The sequence below is a fragment of the Ursus arctos genome, unplaced genomic scaffold (assembly GCF_023065955.2).
Source record: "Ursus arctos isolate Adak ecotype North America unplaced genomic scaffold, UrsArc2.0 scaffold_31, whole genome shotgun sequence".
NCBI classification, from domain to species: Eukaryota; Metazoa; Chordata; class Mammalia; order Carnivora; family Ursidae; genus Ursus; species Ursus arctos.
Window position 1 is genome coordinate 31919038 of NW_026622997.1, and position 25778 is coordinate 31944815.

The 25778-nt window shown below is 41.5% G+C and overlaps 1 protein-coding gene across 3 annotated transcripts in view; it reads right to left on the reverse strand.

Annotated features, from left to right (window-relative positions):
* The window catches only part of BTBD9 (BTB domain containing 9), a 410047-nt gene that overhangs the window by 121934 nt on the left and 262335 nt on the right, over nt 1–25778 (reverse strand). For all 3 annotated transcript variants that reach the window (XM_026482809.4, XM_044378324.3, XM_048225847.2), the window contains exon 7: nt 22910–23019. In XM_026482809.4, the coding sequence (XP_026338594.1) occupies nt 22910–23019 (110 nt within the window). The remainder of the gene's footprint in view (nt 1–22909; nt 23020–25778) is intronic.

Genomic DNA, 25778 nt, shown 5'->3' on the forward strand with positions numbered 1-25778 from the left:
TTTCAGAAATCTCAGTATCACACAAGAGGGGAGACTTTGATTCCCGTGAGCCACTCTATAATTGTAAAAGAACAGGGGACAAGGGGAGGAAGAACCAGTAACAATTCTACTGACCTGCACAAACTATTAGCACCTGCTAGTGTAATATGTAGCTGGCAGTTTCAGAATAACCAAGAAAGCAGTTCCTTCTGGTCGATATTTGCTGGGGACAGCAATTTCTGACCTACTCAATCAGATCAAGATCATCTGAGTCATTAGACCAAAGAAGCCTCTGTGTGCTAATGGTACAGTGGCTAGGGGGGTCTCTTGTCATTAAACGAAGGGGTCTGCTTGCAGCCTGCCTTCTAGGAGAGTCACTGCTTTGAGGTTTCATGAGCTATCACGATGGAATGAGCAAATCAAAACACATTAAAAATATCGCAGACACAAATGGGCTTATAATTTGTCAGTGAGGCGGATGGTGCTAAATGCCATGTGGCTGCTCCACTCTTCTTGGGGAAAGGCAGGAGGGGAACCAGGAGAGAGGGGAGGAAGAGGGAGAGGAAAGCTTCCCTACAGTATTTAGATGGTCTTCAAATGTTCATAATTTCCTTAGGGTGTGCTCGTTGCCAGGTTGACAGATGTTGCTGGAAAACCTGTACTATGCTGAAGAAAGGCTAACCTTTCAAGAGTGGGAGCGGGGGAGGGAAGCAGCCCACGCATTCGGTGAAGAGATGACATTAAACTGGACAGCGAACTACCCTGAGCACGCTGGATCTTTGAAAGGCTGTGTGATAACACTGCCAGAGAGAACTGTCCTGGGAGAAATCTCATTTCACCATGGCTTTCCCTGCCATGAGTTTAAATTAGTTTTTAAAACTAAATATTAGAATGCCCTCGACAAGTAACTGATTATTAATTATTGCTTTTTTAAACTGCCATGACTCCGAGTGGTAACATTCCCCTAAGAGAAGTCATGGATCCGCCATCTTATAATCTCTCGTAAGCATTTGTCCACTTTCTTTTTCATTCTTTCTTCCTGGCTGTACTTTATGCATGAAGAGAAATAGGTTCTTCAAAGCGAACTGCCGATGATCTTAACACAGACTTCCCAACTGGGCGCAAACTTACATGCTTCTTCTGCTTGCTTGGCTCTTGACATTTCCTAAAGAGAGCCGCCCAACAGAAGATCAAGTCTGCTGAGCATTAATTTATGGGGACAAAATGGTACTTTTGCAAAGCCCTAGTCCTTGACCACCAGATAAGAGGAAGAAAACATGTGAGGGCTTGCCTGTTTAAGATCCTGAGTCCATCATTCAGTGCAGTAGAATCAGCATTTGAAGTGGTAAGAGCCAGGGCTGGGAAGGACAGGGGAAAGCCGAGTGGGGTAAGACCTCCCTTTTCAACCCATTAACTCTTCACATTAACTTCACATTAACTGTGTCCTCTTCCTGAGGGCTGCTGTGGCTCCTTTTTATCTCCAACATGGTTTTCCTGCATTCCCAACTCTGAACCTCCAGCTCAAAAATCCACATGGTCTTGCTCATTAATGTGGCCATTAGTCATTTCTTCCTGTGCCCTTGGCTACACCCAATGTTTTTTTCTCAGCTCTGATTAAGGAGCAAGTCACCTAATGTCTTCTCATGGAAGGCAGATTAACCAACCTATCCATTTAAAGATTAACAGTAATGTGCCATAAGGAAAATTATACCTCTAGCATGAAAATCTGCAATTGGGGAACCATTTTACAGGATCACATTCATTTATATCAATTATCTTGTTTATCAAAGACAATGAAAACCAAACTGGTAGTAAAAAGGTACAGAGTGCACTGTGAGGAATAATTAGGTCTTACCCTCCCGGAGGCCGATTTACCACTTCACTTTGGGAGGTGATGTTTACAGTGTCTGTTTTATAACTCTCTTCACATTAACTTTCAAATGTCAAAAGCAGGCAGTTAATTGTTTATTATACAAAACGTCACAAATGTAAAATACTGAGGTATAAAATTATTATAACCAATCTACCACAAGAAATCCTGCCTTTTAGATTTTATAGCTTGTTTGTCAGTCTCTGGATCTCAGCTTAACTGCCAGTATATGGACTGTGTGTGCCAGGTAGCTGCTATCTGACAAATAATGTTCTCTGCGTGCCCTGTGTCCTCAGCCAAATGAGAAATAAAAATAACATGATATGAGAATTACTATTATGGTTTAAAGTGATATGTACTAGGAAGAATGGGGGATGGCGGAATTGTGATGTCACGTGTTCTGATTTCATTCTGGCTGAAAGTGAGATTCAGAGAACTGTGATGCAGTTATCGAAGTGGCTTGAGCTCACAAGAGTGAATGTGCAACTGCCCACATTCTCTAAAGCCACTGTGTCTGCCCCAGAAGCTCTCCATCACGGAATATGCACCAGCATGAGAATTTCTTCTGTTACCACCTGCTAAATTTGCAGAGACCGAATCCTCTCCCTCTGCTACCCACAATTCCAATCTTGCCAAAACTACTCCTTCTGGTAATCTCTTTGTCTTTAGGCTCAAAGAACCCATTTTTTCTCTAGAGCCATAAGAATCAGACAGTTGGGAAGGAGAAGAGGAAAGAAGGGAGGAGGAAGGAATAAAACAAAGCAGTGTATTTCTATGGGGAAGGAGAAGAGAGTGCAGTAAATCAGTTGAGATTAAGGTGGAAGTGAGGCCGATAAGTCTCCTTTATAATCTATTAGGTACAATTTATACAACAAAATTTTTGTGGCTAAGATTTAGTAAAACGGATAAATGGATGAAAATAGTAATTAGTTGACCATGGAACACCTGTTTATACCCATCCATGCACACGATGGAAAAGCACACTATTTTGCATCCATAGTAGGTTAAACCTCTCCACTACCACTAAGGTCGTGAATACCTGTGAATTTGTTTGGCTAATCCACAGAACCAGTGAGACACTGGTAAGAAACCCACAGCTACTATAGCTCATCAAATCACCAAAGTTATAGTTAGAAAAGAACCTTGAGAACTACTCAGTTCAAGGAATAAATAAATTATATCTTAATAAGATATATGTAATACATATTGACCCAGAAAACAGAAAAAGAGGTAAAGCTGCTCAAGTCATTTTAATATAACTTCAGTTGTGAAATGACTTAGAGACAGGTCAAGAAAAGAAATCTACAGGCCCACTTTATTTAAGAAAATAGGTGTAGGGGTGCCTGGCTGGCTCAGTTGTAAGAGCATATGACTCTTGATCTCAGGATCGTGAGTTTGAGTCCCATGTTGGGTGTAGAGATTGCTTAAACATACTAACTAAAAAAAAAAAAAAAAAAGGAAATAGGTGTAAACATTTTAAAATAAATATTAGCCAACACCACATCCAATAATTAGTTAGAAAATACATCATGTCCAAGCTGCAGTTATCTTAGGAATACAAATATGGGTCATCATTAGAGCATCTATCATTCCAGTGGATTAAAAAAAAAAAAAAAAAGCCTCTGAGTGATTCTGAGCAAGGGGTGTTCCAACAGGATTACTTTGGCTGAAGTGTGAGAACAAAGAGAAGGACAAGAGAGGATGCTCGCAGAACCACGAGCAGACAGATTATACAACTCTCAGGGAGATGGTGGTGGCTTGCACCAGGGTGCTGGCAGTGGCAGTGGCAAGAAACTCACTAGCAATGAGAGAAATGCAAATTGAATAACAATGGGAGACAACCTCATGGCCATCAGGAGGGCAAAGAGTAGAAGAGCCACCTTGCACGGGGAGTAAGGGTGTGGGGATGAAAAACACTCTCGTGCTCCCCTGGTGGTGGGAATGTGAACTGGCAGCAGCTGAGCAGGAAGGCAATCTGCAGTATGCAGCAAAATTAAAGTCATGTGCTTTAGTGCTCCAGGATCGTACTCTTGACTACAGGTCCCAGAGAAATCTTCATTCAGGTGCAAAGGGGATAGATACAAGGACATTCATCATGGCAGCGTTGTTTTTGAGAGCAGGAATCTGGTGGTGACCTAGGTATCCATCACAAGGGGGACTGAATGAATGAAACAGGTGAGATAGTAACAGTACCTGCCTTATAAGACTGTGTTGAGGGTTAGATGATTTTATGTAAAAGCTTAGAATAGCGTCTGGCAAATAGTAAGGACTATATAAATTTGTTAATATGTTTATAATTATGATGATGGAATCCTAAGTCACATTGAGAAGCAATGATGTATAAGTCTCAAAAACATAATATTGCTTGAGAAAAGTATGAAAAAGAGTAAGATTTATAGCATAAAGACGTTTTTGAAAATTAAAACACATATACAAAACCTGCCAACATTATAGATTTTACAAATATGCATATTAAGGATATAACCAAACACACTAGAGATGATGTCATAGAGGAGAACAGAAGCAGGGTTCAAAGCAAAGAGGAAACATACATAAAAAAGAAGGCCTTGCCCGGATCACTAAGGATGATGTATTAATGACCTGAGGAATATGGTGAACACAATTATCTATACCCAAACGATGCTTATTTAAAAACAAAACAAAGCAAAAAAACAAAAAACAAAAAAACAAAACCCAGATCTAGGTTAATTTTTCATGTTGTAGCTGAGAACTCAGCCTCAGAGAGATGGTGTCTTATTTATTACACAGCAAATCGGCAGCAGAGTGGGAACCAGAATCTGGGCTAATTTTCTGGTCCTCAGAATGCAAAACATCATTCTGTCCATCCATCCATTCAGTAAACAGTTACTGAGTATTGGGATTCCACATGCTGGGAATATAGCAGTGAACAAAACAGACACAGTCCCTTCTATTATCAAACCATGTGACTAAAACGTATAGTTACAAATGAAACTATGAACTTTTGAAGGGAAAAAAAAATCCAGATCTGTTAGCATCATACAAAGAAACTTTACCTAAACCGGGGGCAGGGGGTCAGGCAAAATTCTTCCTCAGAAGTGACACTGAAGCTGAAATTTAGAGGATCGACAGGAGGTTACCCAAGTTAAGGGGCTGGAGTATAATGAGGTGAGGGTAAGGGACATTCCAGAGAGAACGGCAAGTACAAGGCCCTGTGGTCAAAGAATGCACTGGGCCATCTGGGAATGGAAGGAAGGCTTGTGGCCGGAATAGCAGAAGGTGAGATGGGAACTGGTACCAGACGAAGCGAGTACGCAGGCAGCAGATTACACGGGGTTTGCGGGCCCTAGTGAAGACTGTGAAATTTCTCTCAAGAGCAATGGAAAGGCTCTGAGTGGTTCTGAGCAAAGGAGCGTTCCCTAGGAGTGTGGAGAACAATGGGAAGGACCGGGAGAGGACGGGGACCCCACTGAGTAGCCAGGCATGCCCGCAGTGCAGGAGACATGCTGGTGGCTTGCCCGAGGACGGCAGTGGCAGCAAGAAGGGAATACATGTGACACTGGGGATCCAGTATCAATATAAGTTATTTCTCTCATATAAAAATACCTCTGATGATATATATTTTAGTGTGCTTCCACACATCACTGAGGTTTTACTGGGGTGTGCTTCCAATTTTTTATAACCAGCAACTAGAGAACATTCATCAAAGGATCACTGGAAACAAGTATGATAATGCTCCTGGGGCAACTGCTTGCTCGGTTTTGAGCAAGGAGGAAGGAAATGGGGCTCTAAGCCCTTTCCTAAACTATCTCGTTTGCAGCCAAAGACTGTTTCTCTGTCACCCGGCCTCTCTGGCCGTGAGCAGAATGGTAGCCACAGGGTCAGGCCCGGGGCGTGGGGTCCACCTCCCACGGCCACGAGGGCTGCCTGCGGGGCGACAGTTCCGCACTTAGAACTCCATCAATTCATATTTAGTATTTTACAGAATCATTTCCTGAAGACACTAATTGGAACATCTAACACCTTCTGCACTTTTACATCTCACTGGAGTCCCTCGCTTTTACACTCCACTTTATTGCCATTTGGGTTGATTTCATCACAGCTTCATGGAAAACAACTTCACCAACGACCATTTCCTGTCATTAGGGGGGCAGAACTGAAGTAATCCCCTGCTTCAGGACTAGGTGGGTTTTATGATAATTTTACCACAGGTAGTGTTGTGATCTCAGGTACATTTCTCTCTGGTAGCACGGTACCAGTTCCTGTCTTTAAAAAGATGAGCGTCGAATGCGGCTATAAAAGAAACATCCCCATCTTCACAATATTAACGAGCCAATAAATTCAAAAAGATGGCTGCGTCCTGGACTGGCTCACCTACCAGGCACCCGCTATCACATAATCTCTTAATTTTACTCAAATCAGTGACACGCCCAAGCCCTGTTACATTGAATTATGAGGCAGGAAAAGGCCGTCAGGTCTAGAGGCCTCCTCCCAAAACATCTTACACAGCAGCCTGCTCTTACAGCCCCCAAAGAGCAAGGATTTCACTTGACTCACAAAAGCACAGCCCTCGTGTTGCTATTTTAATAAATAAGGAATACTGTAAGGCTCCAAAGGCTATTGGAATCTTTCCTTCCAGTTCCCTCTTTTCATTTTTAAACATCTTCTTTGAGATATAATTGACACACAATAAATTTCACCTATTTGAAACGTACAATTTGATGAGTCGAACACCCGTGAAACTATTAGCATAATCAGGATAACAAACCTTTCCATCAGCCTCAAAAGTTTCCTCAAGCCCCTCTGTAATTCCTCCCCGAGCCCCAGAGAACTGTGAATCTGCTTTCTGTTACTATAAGTGACTTTGCATGATCTAGAATTGTTTATAAATGGAATCATACAGTATATGCTCTTTTCTTGCTTGGTATCTTTCATCCAGATTTTCAAGGATTACTCAACAGAATCATCGGGTGAATCACTATACTTCATCAAGAAATTCCCCTACCTAACCCAGAAATAGGATTTATCTTAATTTCGTAGGCTCTATTTGGGAGCACGTGGGGTGCTGCAGTGCCTGCAGGGCACTCATGCTGGCGCTGCCCACTCTGCCTTGTCTCCCACTCAGGATAGGTAATGTGGAAATAGCTTTCTTTGCGAAAAAAAACATAAATTCTTTTACTGATTGTAAAAGTAATACATATTTGAAGAAAATATGTAAATGCAGAAAATAAAAAAAATTAAAATTACCTATAATCTCACCATTCAGAAAACCTCTGTTAACATTTTGATATTCTTCCTTACTGTCTTTTAATGAACTGTTACAGCCTGAATTGTGCGTGCCCCAAGTTCGTATGTTGAAGTGGTAACCCCTAATAACTTAGAATGCGACTGAATTTGGAGATAGGGCCTTTAAAGAGATAATTAAGTTTAAATGAGGTCACAAGGATGGGGCCCTAATCCAATAGGACCAATGTCCCTACAGGAAGGGGACGAGACACCCGGGATGTGAGTGCATGTTGAAAAAGCCACTTGAGGACACAATGAGAAGACAGCTACCTGCAGGCCAAGGAGAGAGGCCTCAGGGGAAACCTAACCTGCCGACACCTTGATTTTGGACTTGCAACCTCCACAACTTTGACAAATACTGGCATCAATCTAGCTGTAAAGATGGTACACTACTTCTATTTTACATTATATAATAAGCATTTCTCTATGTTATAAATGGTTACATAGAAATTTGGATGTGTGAATGTGCAAGAATTTATTTCACTATGCCCCTATTGTTGGACATTCCTTCCCCTTTTTTGGTTATCATAAATAACACTGCATTGTACATTCATGTAAAAGAAATGCTCTACCTGAATAAGTCCTTAGGATAAATTACTAAAGGTAGAAGTAGTAGATCAAAGGGTATTTTTAAGACACTTCATTTATTGCCAAATTGCCTTCTAGAAAACTTATACATTTCTCAGCAGTATGTGACACTGCCCATTTTGTGACAGGCTCACCCATACTAAGTATTTTCATTTAAAACATCTTTGCCAACGGGAATTTAAAATGAAACCTGACAAGCTGATTTTCAAGTTCATTGGAAAAGAAAATCTGAAAGAATAGCCTAGAAAATTTAGAAAAAGAATAGCTGTGAATGCGGATTTGCAATACTAGGCAGCAAAATAGATTATGAAGCTGTAGTTATTTAAATGATGTGTCACAGAATCTGGAATAGATAGGGAGATCCATGATACCTGCTATTTTAAAATCAATGAGGGAAAGGATGAAATAATCAATAAAGGATTTCAGAACAACTGGTCACATATTTTAGAAATAAAATATGTGGTCCCTTAGACCAAACAGGATAAAATTTAAAAGGATTAAAGAGCTAAATACTAAAAACACACACAATAGTAAGAAAACGACAACCAACCAACAACTACAGAGAGGCATATTTTTATATTTTGGGCCGAGGAGGGAGTTTTGAAGCAAGTTAAAAAATCCAGAAGAAAGAAATGACTGAGAGGTATGACTAAATCAAAATAAGGGGCGCCTGGGTGGCTCAGACCATTAAGCGTCTGCCTTCAGCTCAGGTCATGATCTCAGGTCCTGGGATCGGAACCCTGCATTAGCAGGTTCCCTGCACCTCAGGGAGTGTGCTTCTCCCTCTCCCTCTGCTCCTCCCCCTGCTTGTGTTCTCTCTCTGTGTCAAATAAATAAAGTCTTTTAAAAAAATAAATCAAAATAAAAAACTTCCGGGGCGCCTGGGTGGCACAGTGGTTGGGCGTCTGCCTTCGGCTCAGGGCGTGATCCCGGCGATCTGGGATTGAGCCCCACATCAGGCTCTTCTGCTATGGGCCTGCTTCTTCCTCTCCCACTCCCCCTGCTTGTGTTCCCTCTCTCGCTGGCTGTCTCTATCTCTGTCAAATAAATAAAATCTTTAAAAAATAAAAAAATAAAAATAAAAAACTTCCGAACAACAAGAACATCATAAAGGTATAAAGTAACAGGGTGGGAGAAGGTATTTGCAACATGTATAAAACACAAAGGATGAATATCCATAATCTACAAATTAATAATAAAAACCACAAGCAATCAAAAAAGAAGCTGAGGGGCACCTGGGTGGCACAGCGGTTAAGCGTCTGTCTTGGGCTCAGGGCGTGATCCCGGGGTCCTGGGATCAAGCCCCACATTGGGCTCCTCCGCTGAGAGCCTGCTTCTTCCTCTCCCACTCCCCCTGCTTGTGTTCCCTCTCTCGCTGGCTGTCTCTATCTCTGTCAAATAAATAAATAAAATCTTAAAAAAAAAAAAAAGCTGAAGAAGAATACAAAGATGTAATTCATAAAACAAGTAGAAATGGCCAATAAACATAAAAAGATACTCAAGTTTAGCAATAACTAGGCTAAAGCATGTTAAAAACGGAAATATTTTATTTCACCGTATATGTTTGTTTTTGCTGAGAAATGATTGTTGTATCACTAACATAAATGAAAAATTTTAAATTAAAAATATTTGCCAATAAAAGAGGCAAAAAAATGGCATCTTGCTTTAATTTGCATTTTTCTGATTATCAGTAAGGCCATACTCTTTCAAGTTTATTGACAACTCTGTTTTTTTTTTTTTTTTTTGCCTTTTTAATAAATTGCTGTTTGTGCACATTACCTGTTGGGAATTCATATTTTTTCTTAATGAAAGCACTTCTTACAATATTAAAGACAATTACTCATCGTCATGAGTGTTGCAGTTATTTTTTCCCAGTTTGTCAAACACCTTTGAACTCTATTTATGGTTTCTGACTTTGCTTTTACTCTGAGGAAGTGCTCCTCACCCTGAGCTCAGATGAATACTTATTAACAGTTCTCTGTGGTTCCCTTGGAGTAATATTGTAAACTCTAACTCTTACTAGGAAACTATTTTGGTACACAGTATGCGGAAAAAATCTCAGGGAAGTGTTATCAATTGTCAACTGTGGCAGCGTTTGCTCTATTACCTTTTCTCAACTGACGGGGAATGGCATTTTCAACCTGTACTACAGTCTCACACACGCTAAGATATAATTCAGAGTCTGCTTAATTTATCTCGTTTATTCTTACATTTAACGCCATACTACTTCAGTACGTAGGACTAATTTTAATACCTGCTAATACTAGACCTCTCATTTCATTTTTTTTTTCATCTTTGGCGGGGGTGGGGGGTAAGGGATTTCCATTTATTTATTCTCTTGGAATTTTTTAACTCAAAGTTGTCTTTTTTTAAAGCACAATCGGGATTCTGAGTAATCCTGCCTTAAACCGATAGATTAAGATGGAAAGAACCAACATCTTTACTACATTAAAGTTTTCCATCCAGAAATATGTCATTCCAGTGTTTCTTAAAGATTTATAGCTTCTTTAATTAGAACCTGTGGATTTATTAACTTGGTAGGTATTTGTTGTTTGTGAGGGGGGAAAAGTTTAAAAATGCTGGCAGATCTCCTTGGCATGCTCACCTTATAATCTACACTATTTATGAGCACACATCATCCTTCGGCCCCACCTTTTCCTTACCTTATCCCATCTCTAATGGCATAAGAAGGGTTCAGAGACGGGTGATCCTTGGTCATATGGCTAGGGATCGACTAATGTAAGGGAGAAGTATGGCTCATGGATTGTTACGAGGTGTTTGGCAGTTTTTATTGCAATTATGAATGGAATTTCCCCCCATTATATTTTCTAACTGGTTATTGAGTTTTTTTGAGAACACTTATTTGTATACATTACTGTATTCGGCTACATTCCTCATAGCTCTTATTAGTTCTAGTAATTTTTCAGTTCACTTCCTTGGATATCTTATCACATCACATCTGCAAATAATGATATTTGGTTCCTCTTCCTCAATATTTATCACACCTATTTCTTGTTCTTCCCCTCCGCCCCTCACAGAGCTTCCAGAGCAATGCGAAATAGCGGTGGTAATTGGGGCCACCTTCACAGGAGTGCAGCCTGTGCTTTCAGAGCGGTCCTACACTCAGAAGGGACCCACAATTAGTTTCAATGCTCCACTGCCTCGCTCTTAAAATTCTTAATAATCTTGTCTCTGAACTTATTTTTTTTAACTTTAAAAAAAATATTTTATTTATTTATTTGAGAGAGAGCGTGAGCAAGAGAGAGAACAAGAGTGGGAAGAGGAGCAGAGGGAGAGGGAGAAGCAGACTCCCCACCGAACAGGGAGCCTGACATGGGACTTGATCCCAGGACCCCAGGGCCATGACCTGGGCCGAGGGCAGACACTTAACTGACTGAACCACCCAGGTGCCCCAGAATTTATGTTTTTAAGTAAAGTCTGATGGGACAATAGAGCAAGCCTGTGAACGCAGGAGATATGCAACGTGTGTGTCCACAATTCCCTGCTGGTCCATGAGTGAGGAATTCCAGAGGACCCACACAGATGGTTGTTGAATGAGACTCAAAGCAAGGACAAGGTCAAGGTGCCGTGAGTATGGCTGAGTAGAGGCTGTGGACAGCCTGGAGAGGCCATGCTTTCCCTTCCAACCAGAACTCGTCTCCTATGTAGAAAGAAGGCAACAGTGTTCCAAGAAGCACAAACGACCAAAGAACTCCATCCTATCTTTTTTTCATTCTTATTTCCTTATTATGGCCAGGTATTTATGCTGATAATAATAACATAAAAAGAAAGGCAAAGATCAGGCAACCCATAGTTCCTTTCCCCCCCAGTCCTTCCTTATTAAGGAAGCTTACAGGGTAAGCCAAGGGTAGAGAGTTTTTGTGGAATGTGTGTGAATTAAGAAGTGAAATAAAAATAATTTAGTTTTGTGCAGAATTTCCACTGTTCCGGTAAGAACTGAATACATACACATCTATGAGCTACCAAATATGAACTGTATAATTTTGGTGATTCTACATACATGATAAGTGCTTTTATATTTGCATTTAAAACTACCATTACACAACATAAAGATGAATGATAAAATTCATGCTAATAATTTAAAAGTTTAGTTTTTCTTTACTTAGAATAACATTAAACAGCCAGTAAAAACACCATGCCACCTTGGATGCGCCATGGCTTAGGGAGCGACAGTGGCTCCCGCTGGGTCTGAGCATCGCCAGCCCCTCCCTCAGGAGACTGCTGTGGCCTGCCTCCCTGTGCTCCTCGGTAACCCTGGGCCACCGAAAGGCCACGGTCCCAAATGTGTTGGAGTAGATGCAACAGGACTTGGTGGAGACTGTGACTCAGGCGTTGGAGAAATTTAACATAGAGAAGGCCGCTGCGGCCCATGTGAAGAAGGAGTGTGGTGAGAAATACAACCCCGGGCGCCTGTGTGGCGCAGTCAGTTGGGTTCAGACTCTTGGTTTCAGCTCATGATCTCAGGGGCCTGGGATGGAGCCTACGTCGGGGTCTGAGCTTGGTGGGGAGTCTGCTTTGGATTCTCTCTCTCTCCCCCTTTGTGTTCCTCCCCCACCCCCACCCCACTCATGCTCCCTCCCTCTCAAATAAATAAATAAGATCTAAAAAAACCCCAGCAGTACTACCCCACCTGGCACTGCAGGGTGGGGAGGAACCTGGGTCGTTCTGTGACGCAGGAAACCAAACCCTTCAGCTGCTTCTGCCTGGGCCAAGTGGCCACTTGTCTGTTCAAATCTGGGGGCCTGTGTCACACACCCAGTGATCCACCCCGAAACAAAGAGTGCAGCCTAAATTCCAAGCACCGGAGACTGAAATCTTCAGCAATGTCTCAGGGAACACCTCAATCTTTGAATCTTTATTGTGTTGTTTGTACAGGACATTCTCCGTATGAATTTGTTATAGTTGTAAAACAATTAGTAAAATGGCTTACAGTTTTATTTATTTTCTCTTCCATACCTCTGCCCCATGTTTTTTCTCCTCAAAATCCATTCCTTTCAAAAAAATAAATCTGTTGTTGAAAAACAAAAACAAAAAAACACAGGCCAAGTGGAAAGATTGCAAAGGAAAGGAAAAAAAAATTTAAGTGCCTTTTTAAGGAAGACATGCAAATGGCCATGGACCTACGAAAAAACGCTCCATATCACTAATTATCAGGGAAAGGCAAATGAAAACCACAGTATGATATCTCCTCACACCCGTCAGAATGGCTAGAATCAAAAAGATAAGAAACAACAAGCGTTGGTGAGGATGTGGAGAAAAAGTAACCCTTCACTGTTGGTGGGAATGCAAGGTGGTGCAGCCACTGTGGAAAACAGTACAGGGGTTCCTCAAAAGATTAAAAATACAACTACCTAGGATCCAGTAATTCCACTGGTGGGTATTTACCCAAAGAAAATGAAAACACTAATTTGAAAAGACACATGCACCCCTATGTTCATTATTTACAACATTGCAACATTACTTACAATCGCCGAGATATGGAAACAATCCAACTATCCACCAACAGATGAATGGATAGAGAAGATGTGGTATATATATACAACGGAATATCACTCAACCACAAAAAGAATGAGATCTTGCCATTTACAACAACATGGATGAACCGAGAGGGTATAATGCTAAGTCAAATAAGTCAGAGAAAGACAAATGCCATATGATTTCATTCATATGTGGAATTTAAGAAACAAAACAAATGAACAAAGAAAAAAAGGGACAAAAAAATAGACTTATACAGAGGACAAACTGGTGGTTGCCAGAGTGGAGGAGGACGGAGGGATGAATGAAATAAATAAAGGGGATTAAGAGTACACTTAACGCGATGAACACTGAGTAATGTATAGAAAGAGAAAAGGGGGAAAAAAAGTACCTTTAATGGCATTCTGCCTACTCTTTGAACAAGGGGTTCCATGCTTTCATTTTGCATTCTGCCCTGCAAATTATGTAGCTGGCCCTGGGAATTATAATGGGTATTTTTTGCTTTTTGTTTATTTTAGGCTTTATTGGAATCACCTCTAATTAAACCTCACTATGTATATATGGGTCATTACAGAATTGTTATTGATAGTAAAAGACTGGAAACACTAATATTCCTCAAAGGGGACTGTTTAAATAAGTTACAGCACCTCTATTCAATGGAATACTGCACAAATGTAAAAATAAAAAGCATGAGAAAGCTCTATGTGTCCTGGTAAGGGAAGATCGCTAAGAAACACTAATTGAAAAAGAAATGTGTGAATATGTGCTACGATTTTTAATAGAAAGGGGTGACATAAGAATATATATTTGTATTTTCTATTTAAAATATTAAATTAAAAAATTACCTACCAGGTTTTGGCGTGGAGGCTTGGGGTACTAAGTTAGGGACTAGACCAACAAAATTAGACTTTCTATCCCTTTAGCCACTGGAACATCTTTCATAGTGCCAGAGAAACATCTTGCCTATTCACAACGTGACTATTCATCATGCCAGTCTGAGGCAGAACCATGGTTTGTGAGAAAGTGATACTGTTGCATAATATTGGATATATGCTCCATGATGTCCCATTTAAACATAAGTTGCTGTGCAAATTTCCATTTACCTGGACACGCACATACACCCCCTCCCCATACCACGGTTATAACAAGGGGATATATAAGCAGGATCCAAAAAAATCAATCCTATAAAATGTAGAAGCAAATTCTGTAAAATTAGAGCAATAAAAATCTTTTTAGGGTATTTTTATTCCCAAACAAAACAACCAGAACAAAAATACCAACAGAAAAAAAAAAAAGGAATAAAGGAAAATGAAACGTAAATGTACACAAAGGACCACACAGTAGACTGAGAATCCTATGATGTGAGCAAGTTGCTTTCCAATCGTCCCCTCACCCTGCCCCCAACGTAAGAACTGGAGCCCATTCCTGTAGGCGAACACAGGCTCCCTAGGGTAGGAGGCAAACTTTCTAATAGTCTGTATGTGCTACTGTGGGGCATTTACTTTATCTGAATTTTTATAAAACTCTTAAGAACCTGTTAAGAAGATAGTGCTTAACCTGCTTCTCAGGAAGAGGGAGAGACCACTGCTAACTTTACGCTTACTCTAACCGCCCCACCTCCCATGCAAGGTAGTTCACTGGAATAGGCACTGCTTTTGGAGTAGGTCAGAGATAAACAGGCCTTTGCACACGCTGACCATTTGCTATGATTTTCCCCTGACCCTCCACTTTTTCTGCCTTTGCTCAAGGGCTGGCCCATTCATCGCCTCCACTGGGGGTCTTTCCTGACACCATCCCGAACTCAGGTTAGGTGCCCCCATTTCAGTGTTCCTATAGCATCTGCTGCAATCTCCCAACAGATGACCTATTCTACTGTGTTGTCACCTTCTATTTAAGTGTCTTTCTCCTCCATTAGCTCATACGATCCTCCAAGGCAGAAACTACACCTCTGTATCTTTCAATCCCCAGTGCTTAAGATACACTTGGCAGCCTCTTAATAAATGTCTGCTTAATGCCAAGTAATTTACAGTAGATAAAGAAGTTAAGCTTCACTGACAATTAGAACCAGCCTTAATATCTGGTTAGAGAAAAAGGCTGGGAAAAGCATAGCCTCTTGGTCTAGACTAGTCCAGACTCAATAGTGTCATTTTAGGAAACCATCTGCATTAAGGTCTTTAGGGCCCCTCTGCCACTCCAGCAAGTTTATTTCTGCCTCATTCTAACACCTTCATCCCCTAGTGAACCGCCCCTCCTACCCCCAAATCTCTGTTTTTGCTCCAGAGGACTACTTATTTTTTAAACACAGTTGCAAAGCACAGAAGTCATATCCTTAGTTCAGTGGATGCCAAAAGCCCTTCACAGCACAGATTTCTAACTGTTTATTTCCCCGGGAACTTTACTGAATTCTAAACACACTGCTACAATTTCAAAATACTTTTAGATGACAGTAGCAACTTCAGGCCACCGATTTCCATTTTCTGCTTCCAGCTCTTCTGAGGGGACAAAGTATCCGCCATTTTGTTGCTATGCAAATTGGCACTTCTTTAATAGTTTACTGAATTCTTCAAGGCCCAGCTCAAAATACCATTCTTCATGAAGTCTTATCTGACTAGGCAAGAAATACGTTCATTCCTTCATAGCCCAACTAAATATTTTACCTCTCCACTCCGCTTGTGCCTTCCGTCTGCTTTCTCCACTCCACATACTTCCATGTCTGCCCGGTGTGTTTCCGCAGCTACTCTGGGCCAGGGGGTAAGTTCCCTGCTGTCTGGAGCCCCTTCTGTAACTTTCTGTCTTTGCATCAGTCTGTGTGTCTGCTTTCAGCTCCATTCCTTCCTTTGTTCTGCACTGTAGCTTGGAGGCTAAAGCTCCCCAAACCCCATTTCCCAAGCTTGCCAGCTTGGTTTTTGGTGAAGTTCTGCCAGTAGAAGAAACTCATGAGAGACTGGAAGATGGGAGGAAGAAAGGAAACATTTCTTTTCTATCTGTTTCTGGTGGCAGATGAACACAGGCTCTGGTGTTTCCGTCAGACAGCCCAGTCTATGGGGGCAGCCACAGTGAGTATTCCCAGAGCGTCAGCAACAGAATTCCTATGCTTGTGTTGCCTATTTTGGTTGCCCTACCTCAATTACTAACAAGAAACTAGACCAAAAAAGCCACAAGTCTTTGTGGATCCATCCTGGCAGATGCAGACGTAACCCTTAAAGGCACAAAGGTGCTAATGGAAGCTTCCTGGTCTTTAAAAGGTTTAAGGAGCCTTGAATTTTGAGCCTAGAGCTCCATGCTCTAGCTTACTCTCTCTTAAGCTGCTGTAGAGTCAAGGACAAGGATGGAGAGGGACTTAGGAGAGCTTATGTTTTCCAGAAGAATCAGGAGACCTTAAGAAGGGAAACCAGACGCATGTAATGCTAAATACCACACTCTAATATCAGTGTAAAGTGTTTACTGCTCCCCCAAGTCTTACTAAAAGCATCTTCCATATTCATCTACAAGACTCATAAGAAGAGAAGAGCTATTTAAAAAAGAAAAAAATGCAAATGGCCCTTAATCATATGAAAAGATGCTCAATTTCTCTCACAAGAGAAACGCAGTTAAAACTGCACTGAGATAAGATTTCTCACCTATCAAACTGGCAAAAATCCGGAAGTTTGACAATATGCTCCACTGGCAAGGCTGTGGGAAAAGTCATTATCCCATATTGCCAGTGAAAATTTCAAAATGGTATAATCCCTATGGAGGTGAGTTTGGCAACATCTAGCAAAATTACACATGCATTTACCTTCTGACCAGGTAACCCCTTTCTAGGACTCTATCCCAAAGATATAGTAGGAAAAATAGGAAAAGACTTATGCACAAGGCAACAGCACAATTTGTAGGAGCAGAAGACTGAAAGCAATCCAAATGGTTCATCAAGAGAGAAGTGGTTGAATAAATAAACTACAGTACATCTATTCTAATGAGTACCATGCAGCTAGAAAAAAGGAATGCATAATATCCTTCTAGATAGCTAGCTCTAGGAGAAGTGTTAAGTACAAAAAGACAAGGTATAGAAATAAAGTATGTATAGCATATAGTATGCTACCAATTATTCAGGAATATTGAGGAGGGTAGAAAATAGAAGTTATATATAATATAATATAATATAATATAATATAATATAATATAATATAAATTTACTTATTTTTCATTATTTAAAATAGAAGGCTAACCCAAAAAACTAAGAAAAGAGCACCTATAGGAGTAGAGGGGACAGGAATAGAAGCTGGATTTCTCTAAATAAAGTTCTTTTGTAGATTTGATTTTGGAACCATATCTATATTTTATATAGTTATAAAACAAAAAAATCTTTAAAGGTAATCTCCAAACACTGAAAGCAAAATGGAGGAAATGAATCCAACTGTATACTGACGTAGTAGCATGACCACATAGTATTATTTTAGGTGACTTTATAACACGGTAATTTTAATATATATGTCTAGTGGGATATACCCTAACGACCCCAAAAATAACTGCAAAAATCTTAAACTGTTTTCAGTAACCATATGGTAGCACTGATACTGTAATTCTGAGACTATTTTGTATACTGGGGACAAAGCAAATGAGTTATTGTGCCGTATCACTGGTCACCAAGATTTTTAGTATAGGAAAAAGGAGCTGCAAGTTCAAAGGCCAAAAAAAACCTCTGTGTACTGAATTTTAATTAGAAGTGTCAGCATTACTCATGACATATTTTATCTGTTAAATATATGATAAATAAATAAGTAAATGTGCCCATATTTCCTAGTTCTGTCCACCAGGAAGGCCCGGAAATAGTGGCCAACCCAGTAGCAAGTGCTTCCACGGACGTTTTCAAATGTTATCCCCACTGAAAGGAACCAGGGCTCTTTGAAGAACCGGCTGGTTGCAGCTTGGGGAGGTAACTATACGAAATGAACCTGGGATGTCATGTCATGCCAGAAATCAAGGAAGTGTTAAGGACTATGCAGGTCATGTCAGAAGGACTCAAGAGCCAGTATGAAGAGGCTAAAGACTGGGACAATTCGAATGTCAATAATAACAACTGCAAGTGATTAAAACGTGTCCAATTTGCTTAGTCCCAGAAATTGAAAGTGGCCTATACTCCTCTCCCTTCCCCTCCAAATAGTCCCCACAAACAAATCTCACTGGTCACGGGTGGAGGATGCTGAGTAACCACCTCTTTATCTGAAGACGGTAAAAATCCTTCTATTCCCTGGCAAACTGCATCTCAGGATTATCAAATGAGTGTTGAAGAAATTTTTCTAGCTATTAAACAGTGATACAATTTGAAAATAATGATTTTGCAATCCCAAATTATGAAATAATGAATCTAGGAAATAATCCGAATGAATGGGAGTATCCAAAAGAGAGCAATCACTGAAGATTTTCTGTGCTTCTTAATAAACATACGTACTACCACCTATGGAACATTTTCACAGAAAACAAAAACAAAAACAAAACAAAAAGCCCCCCAGAACTTGAACTGGATTGAATCAGAATCTATCTAACTACCAAGTTACAAAAACTACAACAGAGAAACATGTTAAATGTTACCATGGGGACTTAATCACCCAAATTTAGGCTGTTAGAAACTCTATAGGACAAAAATCAAATAGTTTCTTCAACAAATTATAATTAGAGAGAGGAGAAAAAAGAGAGAGACAGACAGACATGTGGAAGGGAACCTACAGATTTAAAGAGATTTAAGAGTCATAATGACTATTGATAGTATGGACCTTATCTGAATTCTGGTTTAAACAACCTGTAAAAACACATAAACTCATTCCAGACTTTGATCCAATTAGGGACATCTGAACACCGACTGGATATTTAATTTTTTAAAAAGATTTTTTTTTAAAAGATTTTATTTATTTATTTGACAGAGATAGAGACAGCCAGCGAGAGAGGGAACACAAGCAGGGGGAGTGGGAGAGGAAGAAGCAGGCTCATAGCGGAGGAGCCCGATGTGGGGCTCGATCCCATAACAGCGGGATCACGCCCTGAGCCGAAGGCAGACGCTTAACCGCTGTGCCACCCAGGCGCCCCTAATTTTTTAAAAAGATTTACTTATTTACTTGAGAGAGAGAATAAACAGGGGGGAGCGGCAGAGGCAGAGGGAGAAGCAGACTCCCTGCCGAGCAGGAAGCCCGATGCAGGGCTCGATCCCAGGACCCTGGGATCATGACCTGAGCAGAAGGCAGATGCTTAACTGACTGAGCCACCCAGGCACCCCTGATTGGATATTTAATATCCGTAAAAAAATTACAGTTCAATTTTGGGGTATTATAATGATATTGTCACTATGGCTGTAAAAGGAAGTCTTACTTTTAGACATACATAATGAAAATATTTATGGATAAGATGATAAAATTATCATCGGGGATTGGTGTCAAAATAATCTGATAGGGAAGAAGTGGGTAGCATATGGATAAAATAGATTGTCTGTGAGTTAATAGTTCTTTAAGCTGGGTGGTAGGTACTATTCCTTCTACCTGAATAACTGGGTATTCGAAGAAGTGAATTTAAATACAAGATTAAAAAAAAGGAAGCTTGGCAATTATTCTGAAAAACTGCAAGGAGTTGGCAAATGTCATGTGTGTGTCACAAGGTGGAGTGCCAAGGCAGAGCAAACGCATTCTGTGGGAGATCGAATGTTTATAAAATAGCAGTCATATCTCTTCTAATTACTCCTTCCATGCCTCACTGGTAAGACAGGTTAGCGATTCCCACAAAGGCCTCCTAACAAAGAGGAGACGGTCATGACAGGGTGGCTCTCCCAGGTGAGAATACACCCCAACATGACCCAGAAGCAGCCGCCAAATGAGAAGGGGCTGTGGTAGCAGCAGCAGATGAGGTGGGAGAAGCGCTGTGGGGAGAGGCTAACACCCAGATCTGCTCAGTGTGGCTGCGGGGAGGGCCCATTCCCATGGATATATGAGGCCACAGGGTTCCAAGGCTCCCCCACAAATCTGTACAAGCAGAGATGCATGAAGAATGACATGCTGTCAACAAAAATGGGAAAGAAACCCTTTGATGGGAAACAAGACTAAGATCTTACAAAGCTTATTTTTTCCTGGCATCGTTATACGTTGCCAGTAGTAACATTAAAATCTCATTTAAAAAAAAACCCAATACAAATATTTTTAAAGTAATTTTGAGGCCCGTAAGGAGAGTATTGCTCAAATGAGAGTAGCCAGAACTCTGAAACAAAGAGCAGGAGCTGTGAAAGAGAGAAGTTCTGAATCTTAAAACATAAAAGTAGAGTTGATACCCTACCAGTTATTCATGATGACGTTATTTTACTTTTTTACTTTTTGTCCCCATGAAAACCTGGAGTGTCTATCAGTGCTTCTCAAGGAAGGAGTGCATATTTCACAAGGCACAGAAAGGAGTTAAGTGCTACAATTTAAAGGCGACTCCAAGCGATTCTGAGGTACAAGGTGCCCCCAATTAGAGGACCACTCCCTTCTTGGAGGTCCCTGTAGGGTGGCTGGCTGACGCCTGTGTGCAGCCCAAATGCATCTGAGATCAACAGAATGGAAAGCTGGCTGTTGCTATTTCAAATACCCCTTGAAGCTAAGCAGAGCTGCCACGTCAGACAGAGGATAATGAAATCCCCCTGTGCTCCTCCACGACTCACACCACCTCCCTGTCTGCCCAGCATGGGGACAGCTTTGAGCTGCGAAGACGGTAGGAGGAGGGCGCCAGAGGGGACCCCGCTTCAGGCCATCTCCCAACAAGTGCACATACGTACCCGCCAGCCGGCCCCACTGCTCCCATTCAGCTGAGGGACGATGACGGGCAGATGACTGCGGTGCTCTTTGCAGTCAAACTTGTGGGCATCCCGGAAAAGGGCTCAAAGAAAAGTGTTTGTCCAGAAACCAAACACTTCCTGCAGCTCTGCAATCTTCTTTCATCCCCTGACATGCCGAGACCATTATGGCTTCGATAATGCTGACAAATTCACTTTGGACAAAAAACGCAGACCAGCAACAGCATCCCTCACCACAACGGATTCTGAGTTTCAGCCTGTAATGGCTTCTCAGGCCAAACAGACCTGTTTCTTGGATAGTTAGTGTCCACAAACCTGTTCTTCCTCCAATGAGAAGGGGACACGGACGGAAGTAGATGGGGCCTGCCGTGGGGCAGGTTCAAGAACGCGGTGCATGCTGGGCTGACATGAATTGCCGAATGGCACTCGGGCTGTGACTGTGAAGGTGGCTGGGTTCAGAGCTTCCTCCACAAGGACACCCCTAACTACACAATCACATACGCAGTGGGGCCTATGGTCTATAACAGAGCATGGGCAGCCGGTGGAAAGATGTATCCTCCCTACAACCGTCTATCGCCACAATTCCACACAGCCCACGGAATTAAAAGCCTTGATAATATCAGGTGATGCTTCAGCTGTGTTAACTCTCAAATTGCTTCGAAGTCACAACAATGAGTAACATTTATATTTAATGGCAAAAGTTATATCCATAACAAAGGTAAAACCAAATTATTTATTTTAGCTGAGCTCTAAAATTTCTCTGTACATTAAAATAATGGCTACTCCTGCCACTTGACTAACATTATTCTTCCAAATTTCCCTAAGTAAAGGATTACCTTTAGGACACAGCAGGTCTTAAGGACACTTAGACTTATGACTGTCCCAAGAATTAGTAAACATCGGCAAGTTACACTCATCTTTCCCATTCTAGTCATCACCGTGTTTCTAGGACATGTGTCAATATGCTATGTGTCCCAGCATGGAGGGGACCTCGGAAGGAGAGGGGATATGGATCCCTTCGTAAAGGCAAAGAATCTGTCTTAGGTGTACCAAGGCAGGGGCACCTGAACATACAGAGTCCCTTTTCAAAGAAGCTGCAGTAAAGGCAGATTCAAGGACCTAGTCAGTCAAACCAGGATCTCTGCAGGAGGTGTGTAAAAAGCCATGGGCACAGCTGGGTGGGAAAAGCCACTCAGGCCATCTAGAATGTCAAGACCCAGGCTGGACTCCACACAATGCCAGACGAAATATTACCTAAAACACAACACAACAGGAAACAACCAAATAACAACTAAGCCAAAATGAAAAATACTCTTCTGAGAGATCAGTCAGACAGTATTTCCCACAAGATAACTTGACTTTCACAATGACAATTCAGTTATTCTGGTCTTATTTAAATTATACGCAGGCGTTTTCTTGAGGCAAACTTGGCTAAGCAGCGCAAATATGGACTGATGTGTCCATGAAAAGGAGATAGTCTCATAGCGAGCACACCGTTCATATCCAATTAAAGGCCAAAATACCTCCACAGCCTTGGAAAGCATGAGTGTTGGATCAATATTCTACAGACTTGTTCCCTGATCTCACCTACCATTAAATATAGAAAAGCCTTTGGTGTAAAACGCTTTGCCAGACTATCATAAGCATTCCCCACATATCAAACCTAAGTGCATCACTAGGAAATTTTCAGTTCTTAACTCCTAGTGTAATATTTATAGTCTTTTATGTTTACTAGAATTATTATTTTGACTACTTCTAAAACTATAAGACTTCCCCTATGTCACTCATCCATAAGGCATTCAAATCAACCAGTTCTTAGTCAAAGCTGATTAAGAGGTGGGTTAAGATGAGTTAATGAGCTAGCAAAATATGTGAAGATAAAATACCTAAGTGTATATAAAAAACATAATTGCAATACTTACCTATCAGCCCCTTCTCAAGAGTGAAGGTTTTGTTTGTAAACATACATTCAAAAGCCACAATGTGAAAAATCTTGTTCACTGTGTTGTGAGTCCCAACTATTCGAATATACCTGGGGGTAAAAAGATAATTTGTTGAAGAAAACAAGCTTCCATCACAACCAATCCAAAGACAACGGAATAAGATACATTGTGTAAAGTTACAGTGTACCAGGGCATGGACTAAAGGAGACTTTGAACTTGACTTCAGACCCTCTGCCTGCTCCTTAGGGCTAGCTCCGACTGAGCCTAGAAGAATTACAGCCAAATTAGGGAGCTCCCACTTTCCGGAGAATTAAGCAGAACTTAAGATTTGATTTACCTAGAAAATCAAACCAGGTACCGTTGAAGCTCAATCCCTGAATGTCAGTGTAATTATATGTCCATGAGACATTCACGTTGGAGAATCACGGCTTCTGTCTTCGCCTTGTGGTTAGGGAAGTGCCTGTGCACAGGTGCACAAACCCTTCCAAATCAAATGTTTTCCAACTCAAGGAAAGATTTCATCCATTGGAGACAAACGCATGAAATCAATACTGCCTTCTTGTTTAACAGAAAAATCCACAGGAACTACTAAAAACCACTCACAGTTTTTTATACTTCAACACTGCTCCTAAATCCTTGCAGAAAGTTAACCCTATATACTTACACCAGACCCCCCGCTACCCGCCCTCCCCCCGCCCCCCAACTTGACTGCCGGGAAGCCTTCTCCTGACCAGAGGAAATGATCCGCGGGGGTGACCCAGCCTGCTCTGCAGCCTCCCTCCTGGCCACACGGCTCTGGCGTCTGCACACAGTGCAGAGCTGCCCGGGGCAGGTCTTGAGCATTCCGGCCTATTCGCCCTCTCTTTCTCCCTGGAGGCTTCACCTCCCATGAACAAGCATTAACCTTGGAGTGACTTGTTCCTTTCACTCTCCAAAGGGACCTGACCGTTCACAGGTTAATGAACAGACAAACTCATTCTTCTGAGTGTCACACAAATCGCTGGGGAATGTGCCACACACTGTCTTACTGGGATTCAAAGGAAGACCCAGGAAAAAGAACTAGATTAAGTGATAACACTCTCCCAAATTATGAGCTATGCGCTCTGAAGGATGGGGCATATTAAATGAACACATTTCAATTAGGAGATGACAGACCGGGCAAGGTTTTAGTAATATCCTTCCTCTGCTGTGTAAAACCACCTTCGACTTCGATGATATAATTTTACTTCAGAGTTAATCGCTGTTCACTAATTCGGTAATTCCCTTACATTTCTCATCACTCCAAGTTAACTGTGTAATGTAAATGCCAATTAAAAAAATTCACATTAAGGAGACTATATTTGGGGTTTTTATATCATGAGCTATTTTCCCTCCTGTTCCTTCAAGCACGAATCTCACGGCATTCCCAGTGCAACTCATTTAGCCATCTGCTCCTTGACATGAGCTGGTCACTCATCTTCATAACCAATCTAAATGCTATCTCCTGGGCTGGCTGTCCAATGTGCCCGTGCCCACTGCAGGGAAACACCGTTCTTCCTGTACGGAGAGCCAGGGCGATGGCTGCGCTCATCAGAGCTCTCTGGTTAAGCAGGAGGTTGGCCCTGAGCTGTCCTCTCGAGCCCTCGAGGCAGACAGAAGGTACTGATGATACTGTGTCTGGGTGGGTAGGTGGAGTTCAAGTAAAATAAGTTCTAAATGGTTTGCGTGGAACAGGAATCGTGTAGTTCTTTACCACTGGCGGGGACAGTCTCTATAGACTTTCTGGAAGGGAAGGGGTGTGTTAAGCCTGGCGCATTGGCCTGAATCTAATTTTGTCCATTTCCTTAAACCCACAGCAACTCAACCAGCATAGCATTTTCAACTGCTCATGGCCGTGACAGCCTGAGTGCTGCTGTCTGTAACCTTGGAGGGAATGGAGGGAATGTGGTTTGGGGAATTCGATCAGATCATTTTCCTGTTCCCTAGGTCGAGTCTCCACCAAAGGAGACGCAGCTCTCCTAATACTGTATTAGGCAGAGGAGCCAGGAAGTGACTGATAGGGCCCTTCCCCATTGGCAGTGCTTAAGGTTAAGAATCCGGGCTGACCTAAGGGGAGGCAGTCCTGTTCCCTTCCTCTTTTTCTTCCTTTTTATAAAAAAAAAACACCTATGGAACCAGGTTCTCCAACTTTAGATAACAGTCATTTCCCAAATTTAACCCTGGTGCAAATGTCAAAAATGGGAGAAAATATGCAACCTTTCTCTCCTTCATCCCCCAATTATAAGAAGCTGAAAACAGAAAACTGTACTGGAATACATTTTACAGCCTTAATGATAGTGCTCGTGATAACAAACAAGATAATATATATGGTTGGAAGAGCACTGAGATGCCTCCAGATAAAAAGTTCTCTATAAATGAAGATAATGTTATCTCTGCTGCATAATCCTGAGGTCAAATTAGCACTTCGCCACTGTACGTCACACTTCTTGATTAGCCCGTTACACATAAATGCTCATAACAAGTTTAATTATTCTGGTTCTACAATACTTTCTAAGTCTCCGCAAAATTACAGCATAATTTACAAAAATGGCATGAAGTCCTTATTCAAATACGCATTCTAAAAAACTGGTAACAAAGTCACAAGAAAGACACCATGCTCGTCTTGCCCGGCAAGGAGTGCTTTGGCACAGAGATCTGCACTGGAAGTGGAAAACAGGCTTCCACTAATCCCCCAACTTCAGTGACCAGTAGGGGAATCTGGAGCTCTACACAAGAACTCAGAGGCCGGGACCCATGAGCAGTGGCTAGAAGGCGAGGGGCCAGCACGGACTCCTCCCTGATGAAGAGAGGGGTTCTCTCACAGTGGAGC